At 37.1% G+C, this 16322-nt stretch overlaps 2 protein-coding genes across 8 annotated transcripts in view; one reads left to right on the top strand and one right to left on the bottom strand.

Annotated features, from left to right (window-relative positions):
- The window catches only part of LOC133524266 (kazrin), a 204157-nt gene that overhangs the window by 151092 nt on the left and 36743 nt on the right, over positions 1-16322 (bottom strand). The gene's annotated exons all lie outside the window — the stretch shown is intronic.
- Positions 1388-16322, top strand: part of LOC133524262 (uncharacterized) — a 33646-nt gene continuing 18711 nt past the window's right edge. The window contains exon 1 of the mRNA XM_061860161.1: positions 1388-2204. Within this exon, the coding sequence (XP_061716145.1) occupies positions 1590-2204 (615 nt within the window). The 5' untranslated portion in view covers positions 1388-1589. The remainder of the gene's footprint in view (positions 2205-16322) is intronic.

Consider the following 16322-nt stretch of genomic DNA (forward strand, 5'->3'; position numbering starts at 1 on the left):
AATTAAATTTAAAATAAAATAAATAAATAATACTATCACGATACCGTTGCATTTTAAACGACATTGTTGCTTTTGAATTTTTGAAAAATAAATGGGTTTCACTTGGAGGCAAAGTTTGTTTAACCTCGTGCCTTGAAACCCTAGCAATGCTCAAGATTCCACTTCTAGAACCACTAGCTACGCTCGTGGTTCAATTTTGGAATCTTTCGCTTGCTCGGGTATCAATATTAGCACGAGCGGTTAAACAACAACTTTTCCCTCTTGTAAAACAAATAACTATTGTTTAACAGATTAAGGGGTTAACCTCTGATCTGTTAGACAAAAGCCATTGTTTATTAAAAAGTTTTTAGGCGTAAAAAATATTTCAGAAAATCTGTAGTATTGCTACTATTATTCACAGGATAAAATGTGTAGGCATCACGACATCCACACACGTAGTCGTGCTATGATCGGGTTGTGAAGAACGCTAAAAATCTCCGAAAGTAAAGGCGATTTTCTAGTGGTACGGTTTCTCACCAAAAATTTCTCGATGTTATTAGGGTAGGTAGTGATACGTTATATTGAGTGACGTTATATTACACTGTATTTCAGAATGTCATTTTAAAATGAGAACGTATCTTCTATTATATGGTGCGGCTAAGTTCGTGTAACTCTCAGTCTGGCTTTCCGTTGAGGCAGAGATAAGAGGAGTCGATGATTCTTCTCAACTCCGCCTCAGTAGAAAAGCTGCCTTAAGAAGATGCTAACTAGACCACGTCAAAAATGCGTATCCGTGAACTTAATCGCATTCCCTCTCTACTGCACTAATATAAGTGCGAGCGAGATGAACTGCGAGTTTACGCAAACACTAACGTCAACGTCGAGTGCTCGAGTGTAAACTACAGCTACAGATTTAGGCTATAGGTATTAAGTCAAGTCCCATCGACTGCTATTTACCTACTTAGCTATTAATAATATAATAATTATTATTTTAGACTTGTGTAATGGTTTGATGGATGTCCTTATTGTCCTATTTAGTTGTCAATTGCTCAAGGACCTCGAGGTTAATTCTAATACCTGGCATTATGTATGAATTTACGATCATAATTATAGTTAATCGAATTAATCATCGTATTATAATACAATACAAATAGTTACACTTTTTATTATTTTATTGCTCAAGACAACATAAATAACAATAAAAAAATTATCGTGGAGATAGATAACAGCCGGTTTTAATTTTTTATAGGGCGCAATCCGTATTATAAGACAAAAACGATCACTCCATAACATCATCTTCTTGACTACAAAATAGCAATGATACCTAATTGTTTTCAATCTGGACCGTTAAAGGTTTAATCAAAATAATCAATTTCTCCCAGACACGGTGTTATTTTTATTTAGCAGTATTCTAACGATATTTTTCATTTGTTTCAGCCTCAAACAATGTCATCTTAGATCACGGACGGAAACAACATTTAAATACGAACGAACGAACGACCAAACGGACTATTAATACTGTGTTCATTGTTTAAAATGACTCTGAACGCGCCCTAAGAGAAAGAGACGGAGCTGGTTACCAAAATAGCGCGTTCAGAAATAGAAAAAAAATGGCCTCAGTTGGTGGCGGGACGGCGGCGGGCACGGAACGCTCGTGGTGGACGACAACATGGAGCGCCATGGCTGACCTCGCCGAGGCCGTCGACGATCTGATATGCAGCTTCGATTATATGGACACAGCCATGGATAACCTAGTCATGCTTATCTTCATCTGGCTACTTTTCTCCATAGTCCTTCTCGGCATAGCGAAATGGGCTTACAGCCGCTTCAAGCCCAAAGCTGTTGAATCAGAAAAGCCAAAAGAAGAACCTAAATCAACGAAATCTACGGCTAGTGAGATCGTTAACAGCGCTGATACAGTGTTGGCTACTACGGCTAAAGTTAAAAGTGCTACGTTTAACTCGTTCAAGCCGAAGCCTAGTGGATTTGTGCCAGCTACACCGCCAAATAAGCGCCGTTTAGGACGCATGTCCCCTGGCCCCGAAGCTTTGCACAAGAAGCACCAAAGCGTCATAGTACCGACGTGCACGGGCCCCGATCCGCCGAGCGTACAGTGGGTGAACGACTTGTTGACGTGGTTATATAATGATCTGGTTATTGTGAACGAACTAGTGCAGCAATGGATTGTGTCCATGAACGAGTTTTCGAAGAAGTCCGTGGAGGAGGTAAGGGATTTAAATTTGCTACCTAATTTTGATACTACAGGTTACTTATCTCAGGCGATTGGTACGAGTAAAGAAGGAATCTCGGATTTCCACTTGACACCTGACATACCTATTTCGCTTCTTTCACTTTCATAACATTACGAATATTCCTCATACACGCTCGCCGGTTTAGGGTGCTCTTGGCCTGGCCTTCCTTCAGGATTTCCCCGATTTGATCAGAAAAGTCCGCCGAGGCTTACTCTTTTCCAGCTCCCTCTTTTACTTCTCCCTTATATACTCTCTTTGTCAGCCTTCTTTCTCTCATTATTTCCACGTGTCCAAACCATCTCAACATACGAGTACCTTTGTCACTACATCTTCGTTCAGTCCACAGCTTTCCCTTATCACACTGTTGCAACCAACTAGTTTATATATTACATTTTTACTTACTTAACATCAAACCAGCTTCAACCTGCCGGTACTGACCATACTAAGTCCTTACCAACTGCCTGAGTTAAATGACAGACGTATTCCCACTAAAATCATATCTTTGACTCCTGAAATCACTGAATTTGATGGAAAAAAATATGGAATTGTGGGTACAAATACTACTGCAAATGTCTTATTGTCATAAGCATTTGACATGACACTTCCACACAGTGTCACTTGTACAGTCTATGCTGAGTTATCTTGGTCTGACTCTACCATTATTCTTTATCTAACATTAGACTTTTATTCATGTTTATCGAAAATGTAGGTCGAAATTCATGACACTGCCTTGAAAATTCACACATAACAAGTTGTATTCTAAGAAAACGGGTTCGAAGTCGAACAGCGATATTCATTTCAAAAGTTTACGAGGAAAAACTATTTCAAAACTGAATTTAAGTAGATACATTACTCATTATCACTATTTTTAATGTATTGGAATGGATTTATTCGAAGTTGAGTCATTTGAAAACTTTGCCAATAAAACAACAGTTAACTAACCAAATTGTTCTTTCATAATAAATCGAAAAGTTTTAAATCACGCTAGTTAAATGTGTTTAAAAACCATTTGCTTAATTGTCGAACATTTCCCACAACTACATATTGAAGGATTTAAATATTTACTTGACAAAGTTCAATATTGAATAATAGGTATTCGACCTTATTTTTAGACGATGATAATGATAGTCATAGCGATTTAAAGCTTACGAGTCATAGGCTGCTGTTCTTTACAGAATACATATCTAATTATCTTCAAAAAAGTTTGTACATATGTATGTATTGTCTAATACTTGACTTTTGGTTAAATATAATCAGCTTATTATATAAGCTGATTTTGCTTTTACGTTTATTAAAATTTACTAACCTAACCTAAAAATACTAACCTAACCTAACCTAAAAACGAATTGCACAGCAAAAACACTAATTTCACAGCACAACAGCATTCTGCTGTGCAAATCAGAATTATTTGAATGACGTGTCTTATTATCTCTTTATCAAAGAGTTTTCGTTTTTCCATATTCCGTCGCTGAATGGGAACACCTAAACATTGCAGTTTGAGTATGCGCAAGAGTTTGCATTGCTTATCTACACATGAACATGACGCAACTGTTAGCTTATCTCTATGGTGCTCGTCACCGTTTAGAGGAAACACTAGTGGTACTTTTTCCTTATAAACGTTTTCGACATTTTCTTCTCTGGATTTTGGCCCTAGATTATTATTTTCGAACGAGCGAGCGAAGCGAAGTTATTATATTCGACTTGGAACACACAGCTGGCTAGGGGCACCTCCCGGCTTTTCGATGTTATTACGCTGAACTATCAGAGGATAGTTTGATGGACAATTACTTAAGCAGATTTGTTCTAATTTAAATGAAATTGGGTAAACGTGTACTTGAGGGCATTATATTTTAGTCATTAAATTATGAGCAGGCTTGATCAAGGGGTTTTGGAGCTATAAAAGCCTAGAAGGACAAAAAGCTATTTGTGAGGGGATCTTGCTATTCTGGTCATCTTATTTGCAAGAAAGTATGGTCGAGTTTGGTATCAAATGAAAGTCGGTTTACGTATTTAAAATAATTAACAAGATAAAAACAAAAATAAAATAAACAGAATACGTATAGGTATTTGACAATTGTCAAGAAAGAAGATAGAACATAGAATTTTTTTATTTAACACCGCATTGAATTTTTTTTACAGGCAATGCTACAAAACATTACAGCCTTAGAATTAGACTAAAGTAGGCACAAATGAATGTTTACATGTAGATATAAAGACTAGAAAAATTACGAATTATGAATTTAGATAGAAAGATTACGGCTTACCACAGATACAGTTTATTTTAATCACTATGGTTACTTTTAAGGGTTCCACAGACATTGCAATAAATTGCACGTGGTTTTCGATCCTTTGCCGACTAAGTATGTCTCAGTTCGGGGCGAACGACTAGTTATATAGAGTTTAACGTTTTCCTTTTTTTGATATTCTGGTTTTTATAAGAACTAGGTTATTTCATACATCGCTAAAAATGGCAAAAAATGCACCGTAAACAGACGCCTAGCTCATAAAATCGGCATCAAAAAACACAAAATTCAAAACGTTCAGACACAGATAATTTCCTTCTCATTCCGTTACCAAAGTTTCGTTATGATCGCTTAAGTTTTGGAGGAGGAAAATGTCGAGAACAAAACCTCGATTTCTGAGATTTTTACGCAGGGTTTGCGCCTAAACTACAGTTGCCTATCGTACTAATGTTAGGAGCCGCCCAGAGATATTTAACCTTTTGACCGCCGAAGACGTCATATGACGCGCGCGTCTACATCCCAATATCAACCTTCATGCCTACCGACAATGTTCACGATTACGCGCCGCGTACGATAGGCGTGGCGTTCAAAAGGTTAAGGAAAATTCTCAAATCTGTCAAAGGGGCTCAGCTAGTATTTCCTTTTAAGGTTACACTCTTGATCTCTCGATATTGTCGTGCCGTATTGAGAGTATGTGAGTGAGGGTGTTTTTCTTTCCATAGCAATATGGGTATCAAATGAAAGCTAGTGAAAATACCACTTCAGAAATACAAGTAAAATAATTCCTCTTGTTGATTCAGCACATGGTAACACTGAAGGAACGGACATATCCTTACTTCAAACTTTCTATATAAGAGTATTCAGTCACTGTAGGCACAACTAGTACCTACGGCTACGTCAATTCTTGGGATTAGTTGGCAAGCGGACCCCAGGCTTCCATGAGCCGTGGCAAGAAGCCGGGTCAAACGCTAGCAAGAAAAAAAACCATAGGGGCCACAAGTGCCATCTTACGGCATGTGTCAAAAACGAATTGGTACGAATGGAATGTTTTAGACGTTTAATATGGTCTAAATCTAGCCCGCACCATTAGGGTGTAATGTATCCATAATTCATTTCAGTCAGAACTCTAAATGGTTTCCCATTAGCATACTATTTCTAACCATCACGAAACACCGAAATTTACTCTATTAATTACATAAATAAATCTACTAAACTTTCTCCCTTAACACGAAACTCCGAATGGCTTCAAAGACAAAATAAAATAAATGAACAAAATAACTTCCCGGCATTTCCTGTTAGATCAACAAATCTTACAGCTGTCAGCGGACCGCAAACTAAATAAAACTTTATGCTTTCGTAATAGAGTTTGTATTTGCTGGGTAGGTATTATTGGCTTGCGTATTATTAGGTCGTGTATAAAAAAATCTAGATCAAGAACGGCCTTTATGGTTAGCTTATGTAAATCGAGGCATTATTGTCGTGGCTCCGAATATTTGGATCAAGCTAAGTTTGAATTACAAAACGTGTATTTTCAGTTAGGTTTTCCTGAAGGTTCGAAGAAATACTTAGTTTAATTATTTACCTCCTCCTCCTACTATATAGTTTGAATTATAAACGTTCATTTGTATGTTATTTATAATATTTTACAGTATTTACAAGCGTTGGTGTGGTGAAAACTTTATGGAGTAGCAAAGTTTATTTAAACCATTTATTTGCCTTGAAATCCTCGCAACGCTCCACTTTATAATTTTGGAATCTTTCCTTTGCTCGGATCTAATTAGCACAAGGGGTTAAACAACAATTTTGCCCCTCTATATTCGTTTTTGCTATGTCGATAGCGAACATCGGTTCTTTTTGGATTCTTCATCACGCACTTCGAGCATAGCCAATTAATAAATTATACCGGGTGTGGCCACGAGCAAAAAATTAAACTGTAGGCTGTACTCCTTAAACTGGCTAATTTTTGTTCAGCTACTTTTGAAAATAACTTGTATTCTGATTTTTAGCACACTTTAATATTTATTCCAAGACGCAATGTATTGCAAATTTTGTTATTTATGTATACAAGGGATTCCAACAGCTATAAAAGATACATTAAACTTTTTAGATAGTACCTAGTAGTAGTTATGTTTAAATATGGTTTAATTAAAGCGTGCAAAGCAACGCCATTTTTTTTCTTGTTAGTTTTGGAAGTTTATATAACATATAGGTACAATTCATGACACGTGAGCAGATCTACAGCCTACACAATCAGTAAATGTTAATGAATCGTTCACCATCATATTAAGTAAAGCAATCACGCTCCTTTTCTTGTCGAAGTAAATAAAATGTCACACTTGAATGAGATACGATTTTTCAATAGTAACCAGGCTTCGATGACATTCAATTTGAGTGTCCGTCTTACGAATTTTCAATCTGACGGTCACGTGACCAGGGCGGCTACCGTGAAAATCGAAATTCGTCAATTGCGGGCATTTTTCTCTGTCACTCTAATGACGTCTTACTAGGAGTAAAAGAGAAAGATCCCCGCAATTCGGTTTTCGCGGTAGGCCCCTGACACGACTCCTGACGCGAGTTTAACATTTCCCCATCACAAAAAGTGCACAGCGCCGCTAAAGAAGTTTTCTCTTCAAAAATCAATATTGAAAATATGGTTTGTTCATAGCTTAAACTATTATTTAAGCATGTCAGTAAATTTGCCAAGTTAAGCCGCGGTCGACCAAGAGCAGTTGAAGCTACTAAATGTCAGCTACCCCCACATAGTAGGTATTTTCTATTTTTTATCAGGTGGGTTTCATACAGCCGGCCACCGGTCTATAATATTTATTTAAGAAATTATTATCCAACAATTAATGAAGTCGTATCGTTCCGCATATCCGATTTCTCAGGGCACAATTGACTATAAAATCTAACAATTCTGTGAACAATTGGCGGTGTATTTTAAAGCATAATGATGGTAATGACTTTATTGACTAATTAAACTACTTTTTTCACTGCGTTTGAAACTTTACTAAGTACTTTTAAGCGCGCGATTGTTTTATGCGATACACGCAGCGTTGAACGCATGTGTCAACAATGTAGGAAAAATGACAATACGCTTACCGCTGCGTTTATCGCGTAAATGTAGTGTCATTAGATTATCTGATGTAAAATGGGTGTGAGGCATCGCGTTTAACGCTTATCGCATCGCGTTTATCGTATAAAACAACCGCGCGCTTTAGAGTCTTCTTTTTTCTGTTCTCCGGTAGGAGAGCGTTAATTTTGTAATTAAAGGTTAGTTTTGACAAATATGCGCGTCATCTTGGATGACACGAATTAAAATCTTAAAGGGAGCATGCACTATATCATATCACATTCATAAACACGTATAGATAGATCTAAAAATAGAAATGTTCCTAGCTTAAAGAATAAAATAGTTTACTTCAAGTAAGCATATAAAAATGCGCTTATAAACGTCAAATAAAGATACACCGGCTCTAACCTACACCTCTGACCCGAGAAGATTTAGAAAAGAAAAGAAAGAAAACATTTCTTAGTAACATTCGTTACAAGTCGGTTTGTAAATAGATTGACATTTAAAGTAAGTATCTTCTTCCTCGCGTTGTCCCGGCATTTTGCCACGGCTCATGGGAGCCTGGGGTCCGCTTGACAATTAATCCCAAGATATGGCGTAGGCACTAGTTTTTACGAAAGCGACTGCCATCTGACCTTCCAACCCAAAGGGTAAACTAGGCCTTGTTGGGATTAGTCCGGTTTCCTCACAATGTTTCCTTCACCGAAAAGCGACTAGTAAATATCAAATAATATTTCGTACATTAAGTTCCGAAAAACTCATTGGTACGAGCCGGGGTTTGAACCCGCGACCGCAAGATTGCAAGTCGCAGGCTCTTACCGCTAGGCCACCGGCGCTTCTGACATATAAAGTAAGTATATACTTTAAAATTAAAGCATCATTACAACATTAATGTAGATATTAAATTTTGTACATATATTTCATACATTTATGATTTTTTTACGAAATCGTTCATATCATAAAATTGCGCCTGTAGGAGCCATTGTTTAAGTTTAAACCCCTCCTCAATTGGAGGAGGGTATGGGATATGGACCGGCAAGAAACTCGGCGGCTTGGGTACTCATTGAAACATAAACAGCAATATTGTGTTTATGTAATGATTCGTGACATAATTATTTGCCGACCTCTATGTTGCATAATAAATATTTAAGATACACGGTTTGTGTTTGTTATTAATGCCGTAATATGCATTGAAGAGTGTTGACAATGCATTGCATTAAAGGTCATGTTATGTCTATTAGCTGAATAAAGCTTACATTCGGTTTAGAACTGCAACAGCGTTATCGGCAATGTCACTGTCAGTTTCAATACAACAGCAACGCAACGCAAAGCGCAAGTAAAGCTTATTGATATTCTATTTTGACGACCGGTTTGGCCTAGTGGGTAGTGACCCTGCCTACGAAGCTGATGGTCCCGGGTTCAAATCCTGGTAAGGGCATTTATTCGTGTGATGAGCATGGATATTTGTTCCTGAGTCATGGGTGTTTTCTGTGTATTTAAGTATTTATAAATATTTATATATTATATATCGTTGTCTAAATACCCTCAACACAAGCCTTATTGAGTTTACTGTGGGACTTAGTCAATGTGTGTAATAATGTCCTATAATATTTATATATTTATTTATTTATTAAGGATGACTCACGCTAGATCAGTACGAGTCCGGGCCGTGGTGTCCGACGGGTGATCGGTGATCACGTGATCTTTTCTATAGAAAATGAAGTGTCGGGCACCTCGGCCCCGATCTGGACCGTTCTAGTGTGTTTCATATATATTATACTCAAACACACCCAACTTGTCAATAGAAAAAGGCGTGATATTAAAATTTTCTATGGGAGATCAACCCTTTGCGCCTACATTTTTTAAATTTATCGCCTTTTTCTACTGAAGAAGTGGGTGGGTAATTAGATACATTAAATCGGATCACTTATACGCGTGCTCCCGTTGTTACCACTCGGTATGGAGCCAAACATGTCAAGCAATTTTCGACTAAAAATACGTGCGTCACTCGTTTTAATGTACTTATTCAATATGTCTGTGTTTCACGAAAGTTCGGTTGTTAAGAAAATTGACAGTGCCGGGTCAAAATTATTTTCGTTGTCTTGTTTTGGACCACTCTGTCACGCATTTTTGTATTTGTGAACGTCAAATGGTGCAACTTTGTCGCTTACCATAAGGACGAAATTTGCTTGTATCTTTATATGAATAACCTGTCAGAGCGTCCCTTATGGCAAGAAACAATGTACTTTTTGCTGACGAGTGCTATTGCATGTATGTTAGCTGTAGATTACATTTACCAAAACAAAAAAAGATCTCATACAAAAAGCTACACTGTCACATTTTTTGGGAAAAAAAAGACGACGAATATAATTTTGACCCACATCGACGCATCGCCCATTTATCGTTGCCCTAACGCTGCACCCGCAACGCTACAACATGCAGTCGCCTTCCGAATGTCACCATAATATTAGTAGGTATAAAATAAGACTTAAAATGGCATCTTGTCATGTGACCAAAGTGACAACGTAACGTAACTAAATTATACACATAGGTAAAGGAAAACAAGGAGGAAAATATTTTAATTATGAAACCTTGACCGGACAGTGACTGACTGTTATATGTTTTTGTTAATACCTATATTATGGAATGTAGGTCTAGAACTGGATAGAACATTGTTATGATACAATACTTAATTATTGTTTCATACAAACGACATCAATGGGATTCGGGATGTGTTTTGCACTGAAGCAGTTAAATTTTCAAGATATTAACATTTTTAATTTAATTTAATTTGTTTTATTATTTCGGTTAACTCGTAGAAAAAGCATTGTAATAGTGCCATAATTGGGTCACAATTCTTTCGCTTTGTAGTTTTTTTCGGCCCCAAAAATTGTGACGGAGTGGAGTTTTTTTATGAGGTGAAATTTAGTTTTTAATTTTTCTCATGTGAATTATAATTTACAGCTAGAAAGATATGCAATAAATAGCACTCAACTCTTTTTATTTATTTGATAAAAGACTAGATTAGAAGCGTGACCGAATGGTCAGAAACAAGACAACGAAAAGTATTTTGATAATCCAGGCGGTTTTGTATTGGGTTGGTTAACCAATAAATCGTATAAAAAAACCCGAAAATATAGTAATTATTCATATTGAGATATTTTTGAATATATAACTTCTATGATCTATCCTGATGGAGACTGCCCAAGGTTTCTATAAGTTGTCGCGTTACGTACTCTTCCAAAGGATTTGGAAGAGTAGGTAACCGAACAGAGTGTGAAGAGTGATTAGGGCGTGAAAGTTTACAAGTGTTCTAGAGGATTGTTCCAAGGTAATACTACAAAGTACCGTCGTGGCATTGTTATTCATAACGCTTTGGCGCCCGCTGGTTTACTCGTATAACCGCTTTCCACTTGCGGTTTAGCTGTGACAATCAAATAGTTGATGAAATATGGAAATGATTTCGAGTTTTTTATTTGTATCTGTCATTTTTGGACCCGGGTACGTCCTTAAACTACGTATTGGCACTGTGAATGTCATTTCACTTCATGTAGTAGGGCACAGCACAGCGGATCATTCCAGATCTAGAGCAGAGCCCAACTGGGGAAGTTACTCCACCTTACAGAAAACTGCAGCCAAATAATACTAGACCCTACTCATACTTTTGTATTCCTGCCGGTGTTAAGACGATACTAAACAACACAAACTGACACTTGACAGTATAGTCAAGAGGGCGGTAAAGCTTGGATCCGTAATGGCTAAAGTAATTTTTTTTTTCATGATGTTTTTTTTATCAAATTGTTAGAACCGAATTCGCCTCCTGAAAAGATGGCGTCATAATGACGTCACGCGATGGCGTGCATGAATCACTGTCACCTAACCGGCGAAGTGACATAACGCGCCACGGAATTGTAACATGTATACATACCGCTATTAAATTGTTTGCTTGTCTCATTATAAAACTATGACGCTAAGTGAATGTGCATCCCGCGTAGCCAACGTGCCGATCGTTAACGCTCCGTAGTGAACGAAACGCAACTGTCACGGTCGCACTAATATAGAAGATTGATAAAGAGAGATGACTACGCGATTGGCATGTTGGCTACGCGGGCTGACGTCATAAACGTACGCTTCTTGCATTATTGCAAGTAAAGCTTATTGATATTCTATTTTAACATTAAGGATGATTCACGCTAGATCGGTATGAGTCCGGGCCGTGGTGTCCGACACTTCATTTTCTATGATGGGTGATCGGTGATCACGTGATATTTTCTATAGAACACGAAATGTCGGACGTCTCGGCCCCGATCTGGACCGATCTAGTGTGATTCATATTTTACTTAGACAAATTTCAGGATTGAAACTGAACAGAAGTGAAAACTTCTTTAGCGGCGCTGTGCACTTTTTGTGATGGGGAAAATATTTTAAACTCGCGACAGGGGTTACGTGACCGTCAGATTGAAAATTCGTAAGACGGACACGTGACATCACGGTGACGTGCAAATTGTCATCGAATCCTGGTTACTTGTAAAAAATCGTATCTCATTCAAGTGTGACATTTAATTTTTTTCTTCTATTTATTTAGAAACAAATAGTCATATACAATTTTTGATCAAAACTTATAGACAAGGAATAGACCTATAGTTTATAAATAAATATAAATAAGTCCGGGGCTACTAATTTTACAATAACAAATAGATACTATGTATACCTGCGATATGCGTGGTGCCCCGTGTGAAAAGCTACGATCGCGCTCCACATTGTAAACAGTTAAACAATTCTCGCGAGACCCAATTTTAATACCTACTATAGGTAAAAAACTTAAGTAAGTCACCTTGTTGTATGTAGTTGTGGCGTGTTCGAATAGACAATACATGTTTAAAAGACACACACAAACAAAACAAATGTCTATTCGAACACGTCACAACTACATACAACAGGTGACTTACTTTAGTTTTTTACCTATATCAAAACTCGCAAATACTAATACTCCCTCTACTCTTTTATTATTAATTGTTAGTTTACTTTATTTGATGACATTACCATTCACGACAAGATGACACATATTCCCATGATGTAATAATGTAAGCGGTATTCGGGATGTGGGTGAGCACCCAAACAGATGCACTTAACGGTTTTTACAGCAGTTGTGGGTTTTGGGGCAGTACAGTACACCATGTGTTTATGAATACGCTATAGCTCCATGTTATACTTGCCCCTGACTATACTCTTTTATTAGAGAGAAAATACTGTCAGTTTATGGGCGTGTTCTTCAAAAGATTACAGTATAAAGCATGATTCACGCTTCGTCCGGGTCCGGGCCGAGGCTTCTGACAATAGAGGTATAATAGGTATAGAGATGAAATGGTGGAGCCGGCAGATAACTGAGATTCTCTTATGGAACTTTCAGTAGGAGTAGCAGAGAAAGCGCTATGATCGTTTGTCCTTTTCAGTTTAATATTTTTTATTCCCCATTGTAAATTTTAGTGCGGTTTGTGGTGGGCAACAAATAACCCGACCAAATTACGTAGGTTATTTTGCGCATTGCGTTAATTGCGTGTGTTCTATCCCTCATGTAGGGCTGCCATCCGTCCGGGTTTTCCCGGATTTGTCCTAGTTTGGAGGCCGTCCGGGGGCCGTTTGGGGGGGGGGGGGTCTGTCAAGAAGTGTCCGGGAAAACCCGGACACTTATCATGTAAGGAAGCACATTAAAACTACATGTAAAATTAAAGGTCTTATTTTTTAAAAATATTATTTTCGAACTCGTCCGGGGAAAAAATGCGATTTACGCCAAATGTTCGGCTTTTTTTGAATCTTTGTCCGGCTTTGGCGAAATTCGAGATGACAGCCCTACCCTCATGTGATGATGTGATCCTACCATCTATGCGTCCGACACTTGTTTTCTTTGACGGGTGATCGGGGATCACGTGATGCTTATACGATGCTATAAAATAGGTACTGAAGTGACCGGACCCGGCGACACTAGCGTGAGTATCTTTATTTCATATATTATGATTCTGGCAGGTAGGTAAGTAATTTTTTTTTTTTTGTGGTATATCTTGGTCTTTAGTTATTTTTTTGTAGTTTTTCCTAATTTTAAAAAGTTACTAGAACGTATACCTACTAAATAGCAGTTTATCGTGTATTGCAAGCAATGCAGCGTTCTCGGAGCCGTAAAACACGGTAACTACTTTGTTCTGGCCAGCGACCTGGAATTCGCGTTATGACATTTTTATGGCAGTTTTACGAGGACATTATGACGGGTTAAATTTTGCCAAAAGTCGTGCTGGGATACGGAAGTGACTAGGCACAAAAAATAGTGGAGGAAATAATGAAATTTTCTGGGTATTGGGGCCGATTTTTGAAATCCGAGCGCTCGATTTCGTCTCCCGAAAATCTCCGGAAAACGGCGAAATGCTATTTTTGAAATACGGGCGCTATAAATTGGGAGTCCAGTGGTATTGACCACTCGTTGTAAAGGGTCAGCACGAAATCGAAATTCAAAAATCGGCCCCTTGCACTGATAAATATCGATAATAAAGTTGGAAGTCGACGAGTGCGACAAGATTGGAATATAAGAAGCATATAAGAACTCAAATATAAGTAGAATTCCACTAAGATAGGATTTTTGGAAATTCAACCCTGAAGATGGGAAAAATGAAGTTAATGTTTAACGGCTTTTACACACACGAAGTCCTGGAAAGTGGCTAGTATAAATATATTTTTATTATAAATTCCTACTTCGTAATACCTATACTACAACAATGGTCCAATTTTTAAATTATTTAATTTAATCATTTATTTCGGATAACAAGACCCATACATTACTTATTACACTATATAATACTAATAAAAGAAACATTTAAAAATTAATAATAAAAAAAGTCATTAAGTAATTAATTTAAAGCATTGTCAAATTATGCTCGTTACATTTATTTTCGATCTAAGATATACTATTACATAGTTAGTTATATTATGGACTAAAGTTACCTGAGTTTACGATACCGAACTTTGAGAAAACATTAAAAGATTTCACGTGTTCATCCGCGCTGCAGACTCCGTCAAACTGGGTCAATGCGGGAGATTTCAAATTTAGAACGCGGAACCGCTGCACCGCCGCGGTATTCACTATCAAAACAAACTACTCCTATAACTAAAACTGATTGATTTTATTAGGACATTTACATACGCAATCAGTGACATCATGGTTCCATTTTTATCGCTTGTCACTATGCCTGTCACTTTCGCACTTACACACTTGTTAGAATGTGACAGGCATGGTGACAAATGATAAAGAGCCGACCATCACCTATATTATAAACTTGTGTTTTTATAACTCAGATATCTGGCGGGTATCTATGGCTAGGCTAGCCAATAGGAGCACAAGGACACGTGGGGACCTTATACATCTCCAAATTTAATGTATTAACCGTGGTCTCCACGTATACGTCTCTGTCATACTGTATAATATATTTGACTTGGTACATACTAGTTATGTATTCTGTAGCATTAGTTTATAAGACTGCTAGTTTAACAGTCCAGACGCGGTTTATTTATTTAGTATAAATTTTATTTTGACACTTGGAGAAACTTTACACCTCCAAATTTTATTAGTATTAGTACTCTGACAATGGGGACCTTTACATCTCCAGATTTAATGTGTTTTTAACCATAGAGACTATACATCTCTATTGTATTGTAGTAATTATTTATTTTAAGATTATTATAATGTAATGTTTACCCAGGTATTGGCTGTTGTATTTATAAATGTTGTTATGTATTTTTCATGTCACTATATGATGTTAGTATAAATGTTGTATTGACTTGTAAAAGAGTCCTTTGAGGCCTACTTGCAGAATAATTTTTGAATTTTGAACTACCTACCTTTTCTGGAAGCGCTTCGTCGTTTCTTTAACTCTCTTATTAAATCATTAAATTCATTATTGCCTTCGGTGAGACTTGAATTCCAGAGGTCCAGAGGTCGCCAGTTCAAGTCTCACCCGAGGCAGTAATTTCTTTTGCTTTCTAAGTCGGTGTGTTAGAATCATACCCAGCATACATAGACTTTCAGTAACAGAGTGTGTAAAGACCTTAAACGTCAAATCTTATGAAAATATGAAGTTTTAAGACCGGTCTCGCCTAGTGGGTAGTGACCCTGCCTATGAAGGCGATGGTCCTGGGTTCGAACCCGATAAGGGTATTTATTTGTGTGATGAACACAGATATTTGTTCCTGAGTCATGGATGATTTATATATATTGAAGTAGTTGTATATTATATATATCGTTGTTTGAGTACCTACAACACAAGCCTTCTTGGCTTACCGTGGGACTTAGTCAATAATTTATGTAAGAATGTCCCTATAATATTTATTTATTTTAGTACTTCCACACTTTATAACTTTACACACACACACACGATAAGATATGAGAAAAGACATGCCCGATTATTTCCACTACTTCCATTGCGAAGGATATGAATATGATCTCAATATGTTATTTCTATCTTATGTAAACAATTGCATGAATCAATGTATGTTTCGAAGCGAGATGAGTTCATGTCTCAATTTAGCAAGTGATTGGAAGTCAAGTTAGATTAGGTCTGTTAGATTGGCGGGCTCTCGATAGAGGAGCAATTGGGTACTTGACACATGTTGAATATTATAACAAAATTTAGCTAAATGAATAAAAATGGGGCATTCGTTATAAAAAAGTGGAATTAAAAAAAAACATATTATTTAGATTATAAAAACACAAGGCCTAAAATCTTTAAAAAA

The sequence above is a fragment of the Cydia pomonella genome, chromosome 13 (genome assembly GCF_033807575.1).
Source record: "Cydia pomonella isolate Wapato2018A chromosome 13, ilCydPomo1, whole genome shotgun sequence".
NCBI lineage: Eukaryota > Metazoa > Arthropoda > Insecta > Lepidoptera > Tortricidae > Cydia > Cydia pomonella.